Raw genomic sequence first — 21082 nt, 5'->3', positions numbered from 1 at the left:
TATCCAGATAAAATATATATATATATAAACTCACTTTGGCGACAGTTGCCATTAAAGCCTTTCCAATGCCTTTACCTGTAGCAAAAGCAGGAATGAGATAATCAATACACAGTTCTGCATTTTGTATCATACTCTGGTTTACTGACAAGATATACACACTTCTGTACTCTGGCATCACATACAGATCCTCCATATACACAGTCCTCCCTTTCCAGGTGCTGTACGTATAGAAGAAGAGAGCATAGCCAACCTTTGTGTGTCCTGTGGAAAGCCAGCTGCAGTAAGAATACTTGTGAAGACTATATAATGATAAATGTCCAATTAGAGATTAATCATTACAGTGGCTGATCAGAGATATTTCTGTCCAAATTTAATGCAACTAAAAATATATATTGATATGTAAAATAACAAACATATTAACTACATTTAAATAGGCTATATCAGGTAAACCAAATTGTTTACCATATTCCTACTCTGTTTTCTCTGGACGTTATGTCACTTTTGGTCTTTTAGGAGTCATTATTACCATCTTTAGACATGAGCTCCTCGGGTACCTCAGCTACAAGACACTGGTAATAAGGATTAGGTCCAAATCCATCCCTCTCCAACTCTAACAGAAAACAAAAAAAACCAGCAGAGCCAGACTCTAATTAGTAAGCAACATGTGGCTTCATTTTGACTGTAATAACTTAAAATGGGTCAGCTTATTTAAAATAACCTTTATGGGATATCTTCACTTGGTCAGGCATCTTTTCATAAACAGCCAATTCCTACAATAAAACAAACACATATAATCAAAACTCATTCTGCATTCAACAAACACTGGGTGCGTCTCAATCAGCTCCCTCATTCAGTAGTCAAGGCACTTATCAGGGAGTCAGCCTTTTTAAGGGCTGTCTCAATCGCTACCCACGTAGAAGGCAACATTCTCAGAACCTTGCGCAATGTTCCCTGAAAGTTCTCAAAAGGTGACAAAAATTCCGAACCTTTACAGAACATTCGGGACGTTCCTAAAACATCCTCTTTTGGTAGTGAAAGTGCTGCAGTTCAAGTTTCCTTATATGTCTTTAGGGGGATGTTCCATTTTGGTTATTTTATGGTCAAAAAAAGAACGTTACAAAGAGCACATTTGGGACATTAACAGAACGTTCCCACACAGTCCTCTGTTGGTCATTTAATAACATTCCCAATATGAGTTTAGGGGGACATTCTATTTTGGTTATTTTATGGTCATGTGAGAACATTACAAAGAGGACATTTGGGAAGTTAAAAGAACATCCTATAGTAATAGTCCTCTAAACATTCCCAGAACATCCTGAATGTACCCTGAAGGTCCACCAAATAATGTTCCCCAAACCTTAAAAGAACTCCTCATCGTGACTGTCTTTGAACGTTCTGGGAAGGTTACTAGGTGACAGGTTACCCCGCTAGAAATGTTACATTCCCATGTAAGGTACCCTTAGCCTTACGTCATTTATTAGCTCAATTTAATTGTTAAAGGGAATAAGAATTGAATCAACTGTGAATGATTCACTGTAAATGATTCAGAATTAATATTTAACACTTCACCAATTATTCGTCCAGCGAAAATTGAGGTTAGAGTATTTTACCAATTCTGGATAAAATATTATTCTGTGGCCAACAGTAACAATATTTTATTATGATTATTATTATAATTATTATATTATTATAAGCTAGAGGTAACTTGATCTTAAGTTTAAGGCAGTAATTTGACACACAATACAAGAAACACTATATGTGAAAATCAAAACAAGATTTATTGACTACTTCTAACGATTACAGGAAACTAAGGCTAAACACACACACACACACACACACACACACACACACACATACATACATGCACACACATTCGCGGAGTTGATGAGTTATGAAAAGTCCCATTTCAGTGCTAACTCATAACCTGAGGAAAATCACAAAAGCAGAGCTTTGGCTTGATTCTTTAGGTTTAAAGGAGTTTCACCAGTTTCCAGCAAGAGAGAGAGAAGTTTGCTTGTACCTGCGTTTGCTCTGACAGCTGAGGTAATCGGGTTGTTCCGTGACTCGTGTACAGCGGAGTCCCGCGTTCTGGATTGGCTGTCTTTCAGGTGACGTCTTCTCGGGAAAGCCCTGTGGGTTGCGCGGAAGCTTTGAAGGATGCTGCTGGCTGGTGAAGCTGTTCTGATCTGAGCGTCTGGCTTGAGCGGCTCTCTTCTTGGGAGACTTTTCAAATCCGTTAAAGGATTGTTACGCTGCAATAATTAGGTCGGCCGGAACCGAGAACATTTCCTATAACACTAGATATACCTGTACATCAGAACAAGAATGGCATTTACGCTAATATCTGTCTCTCTGCTTATCCTGAGGTTTGCCGGGTGCTGGATCCAGGCCGTATCCAGGTCAGATGGAGAACCTGCGTCTGGACCTGACTACAACGTAGCCCAGGATCCCCGTATCCGCTTACATATATTTATATATAATCGATTTTTAAACTCTATAATAAAAATGTACAATTCAGATTTTGATCTCCATATACATTTACATATATATATCTTCCAAGGGGTTTTTTCCCTCCTAGGACTTTTTTCCCAGTGCTAGCACGCTGGGTTTTTCTCCTAGGGGGTTTTTTCCACCCCTGGAAGTCAGCCGACATTGGCTTAATGTAGCACCATCTTGTATATGTTACATATTACCACGCTTGTTTGTACAGTTTTAACCACTTCCCTTTTTTTTTCTGTGCTTCTAATATGTAAAGCTGCTTTGAAACAATTACCAATTGTAAAAGCGCTATATAAATAAATTTGACTTGACTTGACTTTTGTCAGATATTTCACCGAGGGTTGTGGAGTCTGAATGTGACGGTTGTTGATCAGCGGCGTGGCTCGTAGTTGAAATCGGCGGCTGTTAGATGGAAAATCAGCCCCGATAAAGGATCTTCTCAACTTCTTCTGTTCAGCATGACCCAAGCAACTTTTCAGCCGTGGTCACAGTATTTCTGACCGACTTCTGACTTCCAGCTTCTGACTCTGACTTTACTTCATATTTCTCAACTGCCTTGACTTTAGCTTGTTCGGACAGCATAGTTTTAAAGGAGCAATTCTGGCTCCATCCTTCAGATGCGATCCTCCAATGAGACGTTGCTACGGAGATTAGACACGCCTCGTCTATTGTCTATTGATCACATCGCGTGATATCTGCAGGACATTCTCTTGTTTTATTAACAACTTTATAAAGTTTCTTAATATTTTCCTGATACTGAATTTCAATGTTTCATTCACACAGAATTACAGAGAATTATAAATTCTGCATTTAGAGCTCAAACACGACACATTTCTTCCACACATATTACTAGACTGACCTAATTAAAACAATGATTATAAGAGAAAGAAGATGCATACAGGACTACAAACATATAAAGCATTGACTCCAACATATTAGTAATCACATCATAGCAAATGTTATTCTGGATATAGTTAATACTTTAAGTAATCGACAATTGTCCCTTTTGAGATTCAAGATTGAGTCCTAAGCATAGTTTAACTTTGACCGGAGTCATGGGTGACCGGGTCACGATGGACGGCCACACAAGGGAGGTATTGATAGGACAGATTTGTCTTTAAATCCGTTGATGGGTGTTTTCCTGTTCCGTCCGATAATACAAGAGGGTTTTGTGAGAGAATCAATAGATTTAATGTGATCAGACCCACGTGATGGGTTCTGATTAGTTTATTGCTGATGAGCAAAGAAGTCCTTTAGACAGAGTCCTTTGTTAAAAGAAGTCACCTCATCATTCCTGTAAAAGCTAGGTTTTCCCTGTCAGGAAATGGATCTTTTGGACCAAATGAAGCTTTGTTCAATCATGCCTCTGGCTGATAAAGCCATTTGGTAACGTCTGTCGAACGGGTCCCTACGGAGTCCCCCTTTTGCTTGGCGAGGTTCTTGGTGCGAACGTCGGCAGGCACTGGAACAAGAGGCAGAGAGAGAACAGACACATACAAGACACAAACAACATCTCCATCACTGACTGAATTCTGGTGAAGGACTTGGGTATCTTGGAATAAACGGGTTCGGAACACTCCAACTAACATAGGGGCGTACTGTTTAAGATCAGTTGTAATTGGGTGGTTTCGACTAATCTAATTGTCAGTGGTTCGACGAGGAGGTAGAGGCGTGATTTCAATCAGGTTGGTTGAGTTCTCGAGTTCGGGTTCAGGTTCTTGGTCGATTTTATCACGTCGGAAGATGCGCGGGACGCCTGACGTGCATCTATCAAAAGACTCTTGCACGGCGTTCACTCGCTTGTGCAGGATGAAGGCCAGTGTCAAGGTCACAATATATCCTACAATAGTAGAGATGCAAAGTGCTGTGTCAGCAGCAGACCAAGACCGAATGAAGGCCAGTGTCAAGGTCACATTATATCCTACAATAGTAGAGATGCAAAGTGCTGTGTCAGCAGCAGACCAAGACCGAATGAACGACACGCCAGCGGGCGGAAGGCGAGCTATAGCTTCTAAGGCTGTATCAACAGGAGTCAGATCAATAAGTTGTGTTCCTTCCTCCCTGATCCTCTCTTCCGATTCTGGATCGAGGACGAAGGAATGCTGTTAGAAGTACGGTGAGATTTCGAGTTCAGCCTAGTGCTCATCGTCGTGATACACTGCAAGATCGTCGATGTGGAGGATCGAGCCCTTAGGGACATTGATCCAGAGAGTTTGGTTAGGCAGGATAATGCGTGTGGCAGCTAGTGTCGGGTCTAATTGATTCTAGGCCGCAGAAGCCCTCGGTATTACCAAATACGAATGGTTTACTCGGGCAAAGGTAATGAATGTCTTTAATGAGTGTACACATTTTTAGGTTTGGGGCCAGGTACAACTGTTTGTTGTTGTCGTGGTACGCCACGACCTCAGGAGTGTGTACTTTGACATAGGTGTTCCCTTGCCAAAATCAAACATTCACAACGTCTTTGAGCCGGTAAACATTATTCAAATCGATAATGGGCAACTGAGGAGGAAGACTAATGATAGTGAAGGAGGAAAAAGGGAAAGCATGAGGAGAGAGAGAAAAGAAAACACAAAGAGGCACAAGGACACTGAGTTTACTAGAGCAAAGTGAGTGTCACATGTGTGAAGCAACTCCTTTCTACTAGAGGTTGTTCCTAGCAGTGCTGTGGAGGAGCATGTGTAAGTGTTGTGTAAAACAAAACCAGAAAAATAAAAGAAAAAACTTTCCCTAAAATGACAGTCAAAATGAGTCATTAGTGTGGTGTAGCGTAGGGATTGTCGGTCTGTGTCAGTGGGTTTGAACCTCCCCCTTTTCCTGTCGGTTGGAACCTTGGTGCCTCTTTATCTGGTTTCGATGGACCCATCGAAGGACAGGCTCGTTGCGGCCTTGTCCGTTCTTGATTCGATAGGCGACAGGTGAGAGCTTATCCACGATCTCATGTGGTCCCGTCCAGTGAGGTAGGAATTTCTTTGACAGGCGATGGGGAGCTTTCTGCCTTGGCTGGGCAAAGCTGTAGTACCACACTTTGTCTCCGACATTGAGTTCTTGGTAAGAGGCCCTTTTATCGTAGTAGGCTTTACTACCTTCCGCGCTTCTTTGGAGGTTTTTGTTGTGCGAAGGCGAAAGTCGCTCTCAGGTGCTGATGCAACTCTTCCAGATACTGATGAGTGGTGTAGGCGGTGACGAGGTTCATGTCACCAGGTTGGTACAGCAGGTGTAGTGGTGCTCTGTGGTTTGGGTTTGCCGGTTGGAACTGGCAACACACCAGGCATCCTTTTACGTATTCCGTCACATCTTGCTTCATGCCAGGCCAATATGCTACTTGTTTGAGCGTTTCATAGGTGGCCTTGGCGCCATGGTGTCCAGCGCATGGTGCATCATGGGCGTGTGTCAGCATCATCCCCCTCTGAGGAACTACAAGCTTTGGCGCAGTTAGGGGCTCAGGGACATATGTGAAAACGCCGTCCTTGAGATGCAGCATGTGCTTGATTGAGTGAAGGTGGCGGACATCAGAGGACTTGGATAGGTCGGAGGTGGAAATGGGATGAGTTATCGGGTCGGAAATGTGAGTGACAATGGTTTGTAGCGTTGGATCCGACGCTTGGAGGGTGAGGAGATCGTCAGCAGTGAACTGGCTGGCGGCGGGTTATGGCTGCAACTGAAGGGTTGGGTGGGAGGGAGGGATGGGAAGTTCCAAGGCTCTCCATGTGATGCACCTGCTTTGGCAAGGGCATCGGTTTGGTCATTGAGATCTTTGTCTTGGACATTTATGGCAGTCATGATTCGGAGGGAACCTGAGTCTGAGTCAGACGCTTGCAATGAGCAGAGGAATGGGTCTTGGTTCCTGTTGCTTGGAGTGGAACTTGCTCTTGGTTTTGAACTTGCATCGTCAGTCAGTAGATAGGGGGCGGTGTCTGTGACTTGACACTGCGATTCGTTGGAGTTTACTGACTGGAGAGGCAGAGGCTCACGGACTTGCGTCCATATCTTCAGGTGCTTGAAGTCTATTAAGGGTTCAAAGCGGTTAAGCAGGTCCTTCCCAATGAGGAGAGGATATGTGTTGAGTGGTGAGACGTATACTGGGTGAACAAGGTTCATTGGCCCCACAGTTAGGTGAATTGGGGCCACATGTTTTAGTTGTAGGCCTGTGTGGGAATATGCTTGGAGGTTTAGCTCACACCTTTGAAGTTTAAAGGTTCCATTAGACCTCTTTGTTCTGCTTTGGACTTCTTCAAGGAGTTCTGTTGACATTAAGGTGATGTCAGCTCCAGTGTCGAGGAGGGCTTCAACCTTGATGTGTTGTTCGATGATAATGGAGAGGTAAAACTTTCTTGCTATACCTTTCTCACTGAGATCACCCAGGAGTTGTGGGACTGGAGTTTGGGATGAGAGAGGTAGGATGTCAGCATTTATTTCGTTTTCTTCGGGGGAGTGGCAGACGACCAAGACAGCACTTTCAGGAACTGGAGTGGTTTCCACAGCAGGTGTTTGTTGGATGCTGCTGTGATCTGACCCATCAGGCGTTGGATCAGTTTCTGACTGTTTTGTGGGATGTTCAGGTGGGATTTCTTGTCCGTTTGGAGTTATGGTGCTTGTGGTTCTCTGGGAGAGAGATGAGGTGCTGTTCTCTGGGGTGTGTTGAGTCAGGTGGTCGCTGCCATCTCGTCCGGCCGCTAGTCAGGATGAATCTGGTTTCTTTTTCTCTTCCCACTTCCGGTCTTCCTCCTTTCGTTGGAAGAACTCTTTCATCATCATTTTCATCAGCTCTTGAGAGTCGAAACAAGGTGAAGTCTTTTGTTCTGGTATGGATTCATTTTGAGCTCGGTCAGCTTGGAATCTTTGTGAGTTTTTTCGTCGATTCCTTGGGCTGGTTGCTTCAGGGTGTGTTTGTCGTTTTCCCTTGGATTCCCATGAGCCTTTTACTCTAGGGTTTGGCTGATTCCAAGTTTTCTCCCAATGACTCTCGTGAGGTCTTGATTGGTTCCATGAATTTTCCCAGTGACGTCCAGGTGAGCGTTGTCGTCCACGTGGTCCATCCCAGCGGTTGTCTCTCTGTTTAGGTCGAGTACCAGTGTGGGAGTCCCACTCTCTGTTGGACGAGGATGCATTCCACTCTTTGGGTGTCGGCTTGGCAAGGTCTTGACGCTGGGTGCCCTCTAGGGCCAGCCCTTGACTCTGTGTGTTGAAGTCAAGAACTGTGGTGGTTTTGGTGCCCTTTTCTAAGGCCATCTTCTGTTTGCAGTAAGCTTTATGCGCCAAGTCTCTTAACTGTTGAGCACTCATTGTGCGTGGACAGGCAAGGACGCCAAGATGGTGGCTCACCCCAGGATGGAGGTTTCTCAGGAAGAGAGTTTTGAAGTTCAATTCCTCCTCCATATTCTGTTCGTTGCGAGACCCGAAGTACGCTAGCCTGAGTCGGCTATAGAAGACTTGAGGAGATTCATGGCGACCTTGTTTTGTTTCCAGGGCAGCTACTAGTCCTTGTTCTGACTCAGGGTCAGCGAACTCTTTAATGATAGCTTCTTGGAGCAGGTGGTAATCAGTCTTTGTGTGGGCAGGCTGCCGGTCCAGGAAGCTGCGCACTTCAGAGCTGGATGTGGCTCTGAGCAAATAAAGTCTATCTTTGTCAGTGACATTGGGTCTCATCTCCAGATGGAAGTCAATATCTTGCAGATAACTCTGAACATTTGGGCTACCTGGCACATTTGGAGTGAATTTGCCAATGTTTTTAGCAAGCTTGTCAAGGTCTCTGAGGTCCAAGCCATGAGATGATCTGTGGCTGGCTGGAGCAAAGTCTTTTAATTTAGTGGGGAGATATGATGCATCGGAGGGAGCTGGTGACTGTTTTGGCACTGCCCCCTTCTGATCATGTGCCAGTCCAGGAACAGGGGAGCCGGTCCTGCTTGGCAAAGGTGAAGTTGGTGTCCGACGTGTTCTTGACGGCTCACAGCGCAATTCATATCCATGCTTGAGTTCCTCTTTAATAATGTCGGACTCTTCTTTGATGTAGTCAAGCTGACGTGTTAGGCGGCTGACCTCATTTCTTGACTCATTCAGGTGAGTTTCGAGAGCTTTAATTCGGCTGTTCTTGTCTCTGAAGTCAGCCTTTGCTTTTTCCAGTAGCTGTTCTGCATACTGTAGCTTGTCGGAGAGATCAGCGTAGTCTGTTCTGCCTCGTTCCATTTCTTGCGTAGTAGCTGCTAGGGTCTCTTTTAGCCTGTTGATCTCCTCCTTTGCGCCTTGTTCCACTTCATCAGGCCCTTCTTGTCGTTCCTGAGCCTCCAGCTCCAGCTGTTCGATGCGTCGTTGTGCACGTGTCAGCTCCTGCTGGCGATGGGCGGCTTGCCTGTCGCTCAGTTTGAGGGTGGCGATGAGTGTGTGGCTTAAGGAGCCGGTGATCTTGGCTAGTTCTTTGTGGCTGTAGCTCTGGCTTGGGTCTTGTTTCATGACGCTTGCTATGTTGTCATCCAGCTGGTCCTGTGTCTGATGCTTTAGTGTTTCAGCGGCTTTAGGTAGGATGCTGTCTGTTACAACACTTATCCAGGTCTCCAGGTCCTCCCAGTGTCCAGCAGGGTCTGTTGTGCGAGACATGTTTTGGCACTGCGAGGGAGATCTAAACTGACACAGACCTTGAAGAAAAGAACAAAACAAAACACAACGAAACAAAACAAACAAGCAGGGCAAATCAAAGGTGTAAGGGTGCAATGTCAAGTGTGAGCTAATGGGAATGAGTAATGAGTGTGTAAATGTGCAGGTAAGACTGGTTCTCGACTGTGGTCCTCTCGTGGATGTGCTTCTAACTCGGAGTCTCTGCGAAAAGAATCAGTAAGCACACACAGGTAGCACAGCTAGAGAAGAGCAGAAGAAAAGAAAAGCACGAAACAACAGAATAGCATTTAGCAAAGAGCAGAGTAATAATGGGGTGCTTCCAGTTTCCCTATAAAATGAAGTTTTCGTCTTTAACACTGTTTGCAGAATGAGTTTTGTAGAATTTAATTTAGAAGGATGGTTCTAGACAGGGGTTTTGAAAAGGATTTCAAAGTACCAGGACTGTGATTGTTATTAAAATTCCCTTCGGGGTGAAAGAAAAACAATAACAATGACAGTATTGGTTTCTCAGCTAGTAGGATTGACAACCATGCACCACAAAGTGTTTCTAGATGCGCGATCGGGGTTTGGACGCCTACCAGTCTCCTTGTCAACCTGCTTGATCCTAGGCTGGGTAGGATAACAGGATGAGGAGGGAAGGTAAAGTGAGTGTCATACAATTTTGAAAGAAGTGTTCCGTTTCCCAAATATTTGTTAAATATTTCTCAAACACTCTGCTTTTATGACTTTCACAGGTACAATTCCAAAAACCAGCAGCAGTAGTCAAACCAGAAGAGGACAGCTGAGAGAGAGAGAGAGAGAGAGAGAGAGAGAGAAAGAAGAGAGTGAAGTTTTGCTCCCAAAATTTGGAAAAATTACAGGGTTGACAGAGTGGTGGCGCTAGGGAGTCGCTACACCTAGGGGGTAGGCTTACTGCGCTAGCAGAAGTCAACTGACCCAAGTATTGAGGGAGACCCCAAAATGTTCCTTTGAATAAATGAATTAAATCAAAGACTAAGGGAGTGAAAGTCTGAGACTAAACTTTATTTTAAATGAATTTTGAATTTAAATTTGGAAGTTGTGAATTAAAATTGTAATGGGTTCAGCATTAAACATTGAGAGCAATTACAATCAAATTAATTAATCAAGTATCATCTGAATTAGGGAAGCCCAAATCCTAATTAATGACTAATGAAATTAAAATTTCAAAGAAATAATGATTAGTTAATGATTAAAATTGCCAGATGTTTGTAAGCAACTACAATTAAATTAATCCACAAATATCCATACCATATGAAAGCTAAACTGAAATTATGAACTTGATTTTCAATTAAAATTGAAATCGAATTAAAATTCCCAATCAAAAATTCATATTCCCAGATGTCATTAAAATCAGTAAGAGCAGTTACAAATAACAGGAAATGTCCTTAAATGTAATCAGGATGATTGCTAATTGCTAAAACCCAAAAGATCAAATTTAGGAGAGAGACAACTCTTCAACAAATGAGATTAACAAAACAGGTTTATTAATTTAACATTTGTCACGTTCCCTCAAATGGGAGGAGATGAGAAAAGATAAGATGTGTAAGTTAGAGAGAGAGAGAGAGGTGAAAGCACTAGAGTGAATTAAAGTTCAGTAAGAAAGAAGTCATTCCAACATTGCAACATTGCATTCAGACCACAAAATGCTATGCTAGCCATTAGCCCTTTAGCAATGCTACTAGCTTTACATAGACTGTAATGCAACCGCGCTAGTTTTAGCTAGCTCAGCTTATGCTAGGCTTTGTTTACACACAGTTAAATATGGCGCTGGCAGTCTGCGCATGCGCACTTAAAGGTTGTCCCGGAAAAGGTTTCTTAGGGCTTCCGGGTTACAGCTGTCACTGTCGTGGTGACTAACCCACAACAAAGAATACACTTGTTCTATACTCTTTGCACACAGATAACAAACAACAAAAGCACAATAATTATTGAACTGACAGCGCAGTTCATTCACAATGAACCATTCAGCTTCTCGCGTTTCAGAGCTGAACAACCCCCTCAAGTTAGAGTGAGGCACATTAATCCACAGATTTTTCTGCAATTAATAATTAACGTTCCTAAGATCTCGGCGATCTGAATTCGTGTCAGTTTCTGGACACGCAACAACATGCAAGATTTACTGCAACAATACTTGATCAAGAATTTTAAAAATAATCCCATTCAAATCAAACTCAGACACGTGGTGTTTAGAGTATTAATATCTCATCTCACGAATGAGCGGATATAGGCGGCACATTAGGTAGCTACTCTCTAATGTAACCATGCAGGGATTTTAGCTTAGTTGAAATAACATTGGAACACGCAATATTATCCACTAGCTACAAGTCCTTAAGAACAAAAGCAAGGAAAACGCTTACTCTGTCCTGGTGCACTCTAAGGCGACTTTCCTTTTGTCTTGGCAGACAATCTTAGATTCATTTACTGCAGTTTTAACAACAACAACTAAACGTACAGACAAACAACTCGAGTTCAGATTTCATTCATCCACCGCGCCTTATGTGCAATCATGACAATCAAAAAGCCTCGTTTCTGTTTCTAATCTATTTTCCGGACCAATAGAAAAGATACAATCACACAAGTTACTTGTTTTGTGTACAAATTAGATTAAACTGCACGAATTTTCTCCACCATTACTGTTAAATATTCTTAGCCTTACGTCATTTATTAGCTCAATTTAATTGTTAAAGGGAATAAGAATTGAATCAACTGTAAATGATTCACTGTAAATGATTCAGAATTAATATTTAACACTTCACCAATTATTCGTCCAGCGAAAATTGAGGTTAGAGTATTTTACCAATTCTGGATAAAATATTATTCTGTGGCCAACAGTAACAATATTTTATTATGATTATTATTATAATTATTATATTATTATAAGCAAGAGGTAACTTGATCTTAAGTTTAAGGCAGTAATTTGACACACAATACAAGAAACACTATATGTGAAAATCAAAACAAGATTTATTGACTACTTCTAACGATTACAGGAAACTAAGGCTAAACACACACACACACACACACACACACACATACATACATGCACACACATTCGCGGAGTTGATGAGTTATGAAAAGTCCCAAGTTCAGTGCTAACTCATAACCTGAGGAAAATCACAAAAGCAGAGCTTTGGCTTGATTCTTTAGGTTTAAAGGAGTTTCACCAGTTTCCAGCAAGAGAGAGAGAAGTTTGCTTGTAGCTGCGTTTGCTCTGACAGCTGAGGTAATCGGGTTGTTCCGTGACTCGTGTACAGCGGAGTCCCGCGTTCTGGATTGGCTGTCTTTCAGGTGACGTCTTCTCGGGAAAGCCCTGTGGGTTGCGCGGAAGCTTTGAAGGATGCTGCTGGCTGGTGAAGCTGTTCTGATCTGAGCGTCTGGCTTGAGCGGCTCTCTTCTTGGGAGACTTTGGTCAGATATTTCACTGAGGGTTGTGGAGTCTGAATGTGACGGCTGTTGATCAGCGGCGTGGCTCGTAGTTGAAATCGGCGGCTGTTAGATGGAAAATCAGCCCCGATAAAGGATCTTCTCAACTTCTTCTGTTCAGCATGACCCAAGCAACTTTTCAGCCGTGGTCACAGTATTTCTGACCGACTTCTGACTTCCAGCTTCTGACTCTGACTTTACTTCATATTTCTCAACTGCCTTGACTTTAGCTTGTTCGGACAGCATAGTTTTAAAGGAGCAATTCTGGCTCCATCCTTCAGATGCGATCCTCCAATGAGACGTTGCTACGGAGATTAGACACGCCTCGTCTATTGTCTATTGATCACATCGCGTGATATCTGCAGGACATTCTCTTGTTTTATTAACAACTTTATAAAGTTTCTTAATATTTTCCTGATACTGAATTTCAATGTTTCATTCACACAGAATTACAGAGAATTATAAATTCTGCATTTAGAGCTCAAACACGACACACTTCTTCCACACATATTACTAGACTGACCTAATTAAAACAATGATTATAAGAGAAAGAAGATGCATACAGGACTACAAACATATAAAGCATTGACTCCAACATATTAGTAATCACATCATAGCAAATGTTATTCTGGATATAGTTAATACTTTAAGTAATCGACAATTGTCCCTTTTGAGATTCAAGATTGAGTCCTAAGCATAGTTTAACTTTGACCGGAGTCATGGGTGACCGGGTCACGATGGACGGCCACACAAGGGAGGTATTGATAGGACAGATTTGTCTTTAAATCCGTTGATGGGTGTTTTCCTGTTCCGTCCGATAATACAAGAGGGTTTTGTGAGAGAATCAATAGATTTAATGTGATCAGACCCACGTGATGGGTTCTGATTAGTTTATTGCTGATGAGCAAAGAAGTCCTTTAGACAGAGTCCTTTGTTAAAAGAAGTCACCTCATCATTCCTGTAAAAGCTAGGTTTTCCCTGTCAGGAAATGGATCTTTTGGACCAAATGAAGCTTTGTTCAATCATGCCTCTGGCTGATAAAGCCATTTGGTAACGTCTGTCGAACGGGTCCCTACACCCAGAACATTGTCAGAATGTCCACTGGTATTAAGGATGCTGTCTAGTAACGTTCCCAGAACGTTCAGAGATGGTCACGATGTGGAGTTGACCAACAGAGGACCATGTGGCAATGTTCAGATAATGTCCCAAATTTCCTCATTGTAACATTCTTATGTGACCATAAAATTAACCAAATTGGAATGTCCCCCTAAAATCATATAAGGAACCTTGAACTGCAGCACTTTCATTACCAAAAGAGGACATTTTATGTCCCAAATGTTCTGTAAAATTTCAGAATTTTCTTCACTTTTAGAGAACTTTTAGGCAAAACGTCCTAAAAAACTTTTTAGGGCCTAAACGTTCTCGAAAACTCATGAAACTTTGCACACGCATCAGAAGTGGTGAAAATTTACATCTGATGTGGGTTTCAGAATTAGGTGTGGCAAAATGGCTCGATAGCGCCACCTACAAAATTTCAATTAAGCGCCCTTCGTGCTACATTTCACGTACAGTTATGAAATTCGGTAGACAGATGTAACAGCCCAATACCTACAAAAAAGCCCATGGTTGCAAAGTTTGTAAACCCAACAGGAAGTGAGATATTTTGAATTTTCTCTACAAAATTGTGGCAGTTTTTGCCATTTCCACATGTTGTACTTTAACGAACTCCTCCTAGAGCTTTAATCAGATCAACATCATATTTAGTCAGTCTAATCTAAAGGCCTTTGTGACGTTAAATTGCGAAGATCTTGAGTTTTCACTGAAGGGCGTGTCCGTGGCGGCATGACAAAGTTCGATGTTTCGCCATGAAACAGGAAGTTGTTGTAACTCGGGCATACAATGTCTGATCTGCCCCAAACTTCACATGTTTTATTACAGTCCTGGCCTGAATACATCTCAATGGCAATATTCAGTTACAGTCATAGCGCCACCTGGGGGCAACAGGAAATTACATGTTTTACACTGTGATTAACTCCTCATAGAGATTAAACCAGATCAACATCATATTAAAGCTGCAAGCAGCGTTGAGAGGGCCCTCGCACCCGGGCTCACCGCCACCCGTTGGCCTCAGGAAAACAGTGAATAGTGGGCGTCATGCATTTAAGTGAGTGAATACAGGAGAATTATGCCAAAGTCATTTCGAAATGCCACACTTCCTGCGGCCAACAGGTGGCGCTTTCACCATAACTGAATTTTGCCATGTTGATGTCTTCAGGCCAGGACTATCATTGAACACGTGAAGTTTGAAGCAGATCGGACATTGTATGCCTGAGTTACAACAACTTCCTGTTTCTTTTGTGGCGTTAATCGCATAAATTAGCACTCAGCCAAGTGTTGCATGATTTAACGTGTCTCTAGCATGTTTGGTACTTCGTGGCATAATGAAATGTGACTATGGTAGTGAATTACATCCTGAAGCATGCCATTTCCTGTTGCCAGCAGGTGGCGCTATGACTAACTAAATATTGTCATATAAATGTCTTTAGGCCAGGACTCTTATCACACATGTGAAGTTTGGGGAAGATCAGACATTGTATGCCTGAGTTACAGCAGCTTCCTCTTTCATGGCGAAACATCAGACTTTGTCAGGCCGCGACGGACACGCCCTTCAGCGAAAACTCAAGATCTTTGAAATTTATCATCGCTAAGGTCTTGAGATTAGACTGACAACATTTGATGTTGATCTGGTTAAATCTCTATGAGGAGTTAATCACAGTATAAAACATGTAATTTCCTGTTGCCTGCAGGTGGCGCTATGACTGTAACTGAATATTGTTATGAAGATGTCTTCAGGTTAGGACTCTAATAAAGCATGTGAAGTTTGGGGCAGATCCGACATTGTTTGTCTGAGTTACAACAACTTCCTTTTTCATGGCGAAGACATCAAACTTTGTCAGGCCGCCACGGACACGCCCTTCAGTGAAAACTCTAGATCTTCGCAATTTAACGTCACAAAGGCCTTTAGATTAGACTGACCAAAAATGACATTGATCTGATTAAATCTCTAGGAGGAGTTCGTTAAAGTACAACGTCTGGAAAATGCAAAAAACGGTGAATTAATTCAAAATATCTGACTTCCTGTTTGGTTTCGGATTTCGCTCCAAGAGAATTTTTTGTAGGTACTGGGCTGATAAATGTGTGTACCGAATTTCAAAGCCCTAGTGTAATGTAGCGAGCGGGGCTGTACGTTAGATGGTGCTATCGAGCCATTTTGCCACGCCCAATTCCGAAACCCATAACAGACGTAAATTTTCACCACTTCTGACGCGTGTGCAAAGTTTCATGAGTTTTCGAGCACGTTTAGGCCCTCTAAAATGCGATTCACTTTGGAGAAGAAGAAGAATAAATATAGCTGCGAGCAGCGATGGCGGGCCCAAGCCCGGTGGCACCGCCACCCCGGTGGCTTCAGGGCAACTGTGCACAGCGGGCAATAGGCACTTAAAACGGTTAAACATCAAAGGACTATGTCAAATTCACTCCACATTTACTGCACTACAAGGTGCCGTTATAGAGCCCCTCCTCCCTGCCCATTTTCAAAGGATTACATGTGCCAAGTTTTAACATTATTCTGATGAATTTTGAAGCAAATCAGGTAAAAATAAGAGGGTGATCTCAATGTATGCTGAAAGTGACACATTTTCTGCTTCCAGTTGGTGGCGCTATGACTTTGAATCACAATAGTCAAATCCATGTGATCAGCCTTGTACAACGAAGACTAAGCCAAAGTTTCATCAAAATCAATTAATGTATGCAGAAGTTATAACACTTTGTTTCCCTTTTCTTGCCATAAATTCGTTGCCTCGCCACGGCCAAACCGTTTGAGATATCCAAAATCCGTTTGCAATTAAACAACTTCAATGTGTTAGCAACAAGTTAAAAAAAGCTTGGTGTAAATTGGATAAACCCTGTAGGAGTAGTAGTATAAAATTCATAGCCTGTTTTTTCAAAAAATTAACATTCAAACCAAAATAGCTGACTTCCTGTTGGTCGGAGCTAATGAATGTAAATTAGAAAATTGTCCGGCTTGATGAGAATAATATGTGTACCGAGTTTGGTGACTGTAGGAAAAACTAACCCCCACTTTTGTCAAAAGGTGGCGCTACTGAGCCCCTCCACCACGCCCATTTCTATGGCTTTGTCCATGTCTACTGGTTGACAATATTGATGTGTGTGTCGAGTTTCATGCAATTTGAAGCATGTTAAGAGCCTCAAAAACACTCAAGAATATTATTACAGTTTGACCTGTTGCCATGGCAACAATATTTCAAATATCAAAAATCCTGTCATAGGTCTACATCTGCTGTGTATTGACATTACACTGATGAAGTTTGAAGCAAATCAGGTAAAAATAAGAGGGTGATCTCAAAGCATTTTAAAAGTGATACACTTCTTGCTGCCATTTGGTGGCGCTATAACTTTGACTCACAATAGTTACATCCATGTGATCAGACTACTACAACCAACACACTCCTGAAGTTTCATAAACATCAATCAATGTATGCAGAAGTTATAACACATTTCCTGTTTCCCTTTTCTCGCCATAAATTCGTTGCCTCGCCACGGCCAAACCGTTTGAGATATCCAAAATCCGTTTGCAATTAAACAACTTCAATGTGTTCGCAACAAGTTAAAAAAAGCTTGGTGTAAATTGGATAAACCCTGTAGGAGTAGTAGTATAAAATTCATAGCCTGTTTTTTCAAAAAATTAACATTCAAACCAAAATAGCTGACTTCCTGTTGGTCGGAGCTAATGAATGTAAATTAGAAAATTGTCCGGCTTGATGAGAATAATATGTGTACCGAGTTTGGTGACTGTAGGAAAAACTAACCCCCACTTTTGTCAAAAGGTGGCGCTACTGAGCCCCTCCACCACGCCCATTTCTATGGCTTTGTCCATGTCTACTGGTTGACAATATTGATGTGTGTGTCGAGTTTCATGCAATTTGAAGCATGTTAAGAGCCTCAAAAACACTCAAGAATATTATTACAGTTTGACCTGTTGCCATGGCAACAATATTTCAAATATCAAAAATCCTGTCATAGGTCTACATCTGCTGTGTATTGACATTACACTGATGAAGTTTGAAGCAAATCAGGTAAAAATAAGAGGGTGATCTCAAAACATTTCAAAAAGTGATACACTTCCTGCTGCCAGTTGGTGGCGCTATAACTTTGACTCACAATAGTCACATCCATGTGATCAGACTCCTATAACGAACACACTCGTGAAGTTTCATAAAGATCAATATATGTATTAAGACGTTATAACACATTTCCTGTTTCCTTTTTCTCGCCATAAATTCGTTGCCTCGCCACGGCCAAACCGTTCGAGATATCAAAAATCCCCTGGCAATTTTTAATCATCAGTGTCTTGACTTCATGCTGACCGAGTTTGGTGGCGATCGGATTAATCGTCTAGGAGGAGTATATCAAATTCCAGAGCATGCGTTTTTCAAACAACCCTTAATAGCTGACTTCCTGTTGGCGTGGCGATTAACTTAGAGCGCGAAAGTTGTTCGGCCCGATGAGGTCTATATGTGTACCGAGTTTCATACTAATACGTGCAAGCATGTTTAATATATGGACCAAATTTTCAGACTTTTTTTCAAGGGGGCGCTGTCGAGCCCCCCTGCCACGCCCGGGTACCAGCCTCTCCGGCGTCCTAATGGCCGCGGATTCCAATGTGTGTGCCAATTTTCAAGAGTTTTTGAGCATGTTAAGGCCCCCAAAAAGCCCCGGAAGACGAAAAAAAAAAAAAAAAAAAAAAAAAAAATAATAATAATAATAATCCTTAGAAGAACAAGAGGGCCCTGCGCGAATTTTCGCTTGGGCCCTAATAATCCTTAGAAGAACAAGAGGGCCCTGCGCGAATTTTCGCTTGGGCCCTAAAAAATAAATATAGCTGCGAGCAGCGATGGCGGGCCCAAGCCCGGTGGCACCGCCACCCCGGTGGTTTCAGGGCAACTGCGCACAGCGGGCAATAGGCACTTAAAACGGTTAAACATCAAAGGGCTATGTCAAATTCACTCCACATTTACTGCACTACAAGGTGCCGTTATAGAGCCCCTCCTCCCTGCCCATTTTCAAAGGATTACATGTGCCAAGTTTTAACATTATTCTGATGAATTTTGAAGCAAATCAGGTAAAAATAAGAGGGTGATCTCAATGTATGCTGAAAGTGACACATTTTCTGCTTCCAGTTGGTGGCGCTATGACTTTGAATCACAATAGTCAAATCCATGTGATCAGCCTTGTACAACGAAGACTAAGCCAAAGTTTCATCAAAATCAATTAATGTATGCAGAAGTTATAACACTTTGTTTCCCTTTTCTTGCCATAAATTCGTTGCCTCGCCACGGCCAAACCGTTTGAGATATCCAAAATCCGTTTGCAATTAAACAACTTCAATGTGTTAGCAACAAGTTAAAAAAAGCTTGGTGTAAATTGGATAAACCCTGTAGGAGTAGTAGTATAAAATTCATAGCCTGTTTTTTCAAAAAATTAACATTCAAACCAAAATAGCTGACTTCCTGTTGGTCGGAGCTAATGAATGTAAATTAGAAAATTGTCCGGCTTGATGAGAATAATATGTGTACCGAGTTTGGTGACTGTAGGAAAAACTAACCCCCCCACTTTTGTCAAAAGGTGGCGCTACTGAGCCCCTCCACCACGCCCATTTCTATGGCTTTGTCCATGTCTACTGGTTGACAATATTGATGTGTGTGTCGAGTTTCATGCAATTTGAAGCATGTTAAGAGCCTCAAAAACACTCAAGAATATTATTACAGTTTGACCTGTTGCCATGGCAACAATATTTCAAATATCAAAAATCCTGTCATAGGTCTACATCTGCTGTGTATTGACATTACACTGATGAAGTTTGAAGCAAATCAGGTAAAAATAAGAGGGTGATCTCAAAACATTTCAAAAAGTGATACACTTCCTGCTGCCAGTTGGTGGCGCTATAACTTTGACTCACAATAGTCACATCCATGTGATCAGACTCCTATAACGAACACACTCGTGAAGTTTCATAAAGATCAATATATGTATTAAGACGTTATAACACATTTCCTGTTTCCTTTTTCTCGCCATAAATTCGTTGCCTCGCCACGGCCAAACCGTTCGAGATATCAAAAATCCCCTGGCAATTTTTAATCATCAGTGTCTTGACTTCATGCTGACCGAGTTTGGTGGCGATCGGATTAATCGTCTAGGAGGAGTATATCAAATTCCAGAGCATGCGTTTTTCAAACAACCCTTAATAGCTGACTTCCTGTTGGCGTGGCGATTAACTTAGAGCGCGAAAGTTGTTCGGCCCGATGAGGTCTATATGTGTACCGAGTTTCATACTAATACGTGCAAGCATGTTTAATATATGGACCAAATTTTCAGACTTTTTTCAAGGGGGCGCTGTCGAGCCCCCCTGCCACGCCCGGGTACCAGCCTCTCCGGCGTCCTAATGGCCGCGGATTCCAATGTGTGTGCCAATTTTCAAGAGTTTTTGAGCATGTTAAGGCCCCCAAAAAGCCCCGGAAGACGAAAAAAAAAATAAAAAAATAAAAAAAAATAAAATAAATATAGCTGCGAGCAGCGATGGCGGGCCCAAGCCCGGTGGCATCGCCACCCCGGTGGCTTCAGGGCAACTGTGCACAGCGGGCAATAGGCACTTAAAACGGTTAAACATCAAAGGACTATGTCAAATTCACTCCACATTTACTGCACTACAAGGTGCCGTTATAGAGCCCCTCCTCCCTGCCCATTTTCAAAGGATTACATGTGCCAAGTTTTAACATTATTCTGATGAATTTTGAAGCAAATCAGGTAAAAATAAGAGGGTGATCTCAATGTATGCTGAAAGTGACACATTTTCTGCTTCCAGTTGGTGGCGCTATGACTTTGAATCACAATAGTCAAATCCATGTGATCAGCCTTGTACAACGAAGACTAAGCCAAAGTTTCATCAAAATCAATTAATGTATGCAGAAGTTATAACACTTTGTTTCCCTTTTCTTGCCATAAATTTGTTGCCTCGCCACGGCCAAACCGTTTGAGATATCCAAAATCTGTTTGCAATTAAACAACTTCAATGTGTTAGCAACAAGTTAAAAAAAGCTTGGTGTAAATTGGATAAACCCTGTAGGAGTAGTAGTATAAAATTCATAGCCTGTTTTTTCAAAAAATTAACATTCAAACCAAAATAGCTGACTTCCTGTTGGTCGGAGCTAATGAATGTAAATTAGAAAATTGTCCGGCTTGATGAGAATAATATGTGTACCGAGTTTGGTGACTGTAGGAAAAACTAACCCCCACTTTTGTCAAAAGGTGGCGCTACTGAGCCCCTCCACCACGCCCATTTCTATGGCTTTGTCCATGTCTACTGGTTGACAATATTGATGTGTGTGTCGAGTTTCATGCAATTTGAAGCATGTTAAGAGCCTCAAAAACACTCAAGAATATTATTACA

General features: G+C 42.1%; 1 protein-coding gene across 1 annotated transcript in view; it reads right to left on the bottom strand.

Moving 5' to 3' along the window:
* Positions 1–21082, bottom strand: part of sat2b (spermidine/spermine N1-acetyltransferase family member 2b) — a 48260-nt gene that overhangs the window by 9295 nt on the left and 17883 nt on the right. Inside the window, exons 2-5 of the mRNA XM_067405483.1 lie at positions 719–770; positions 527–610; positions 160–261; positions 35–75 (exon numbers count right to left, since the gene is read on the bottom strand). Coding sequence (XP_067261584.1) covers positions 35–75; positions 160–261; positions 527–610; positions 719–770 — 279 coding nt within the window. The remainder of the gene's footprint in view (positions 1–34; positions 76–159; positions 262–526; positions 611–718; positions 771–21082) is intronic.

Source organism: Chanodichthys erythropterus, chromosome 13 (genome assembly GCF_024489055.1).
Source record: "Chanodichthys erythropterus isolate Z2021 chromosome 13, ASM2448905v1, whole genome shotgun sequence".
Taxonomy (NCBI): domain Eukaryota; kingdom Metazoa; phylum Chordata; class Actinopteri; order Cypriniformes; family Xenocyprididae; genus Chanodichthys; species Chanodichthys erythropterus.
The sequence above is the reverse complement of the archived record's forward strand: the minus strand, read 5'-3'. Positions and strand labels throughout refer to the sequence as shown.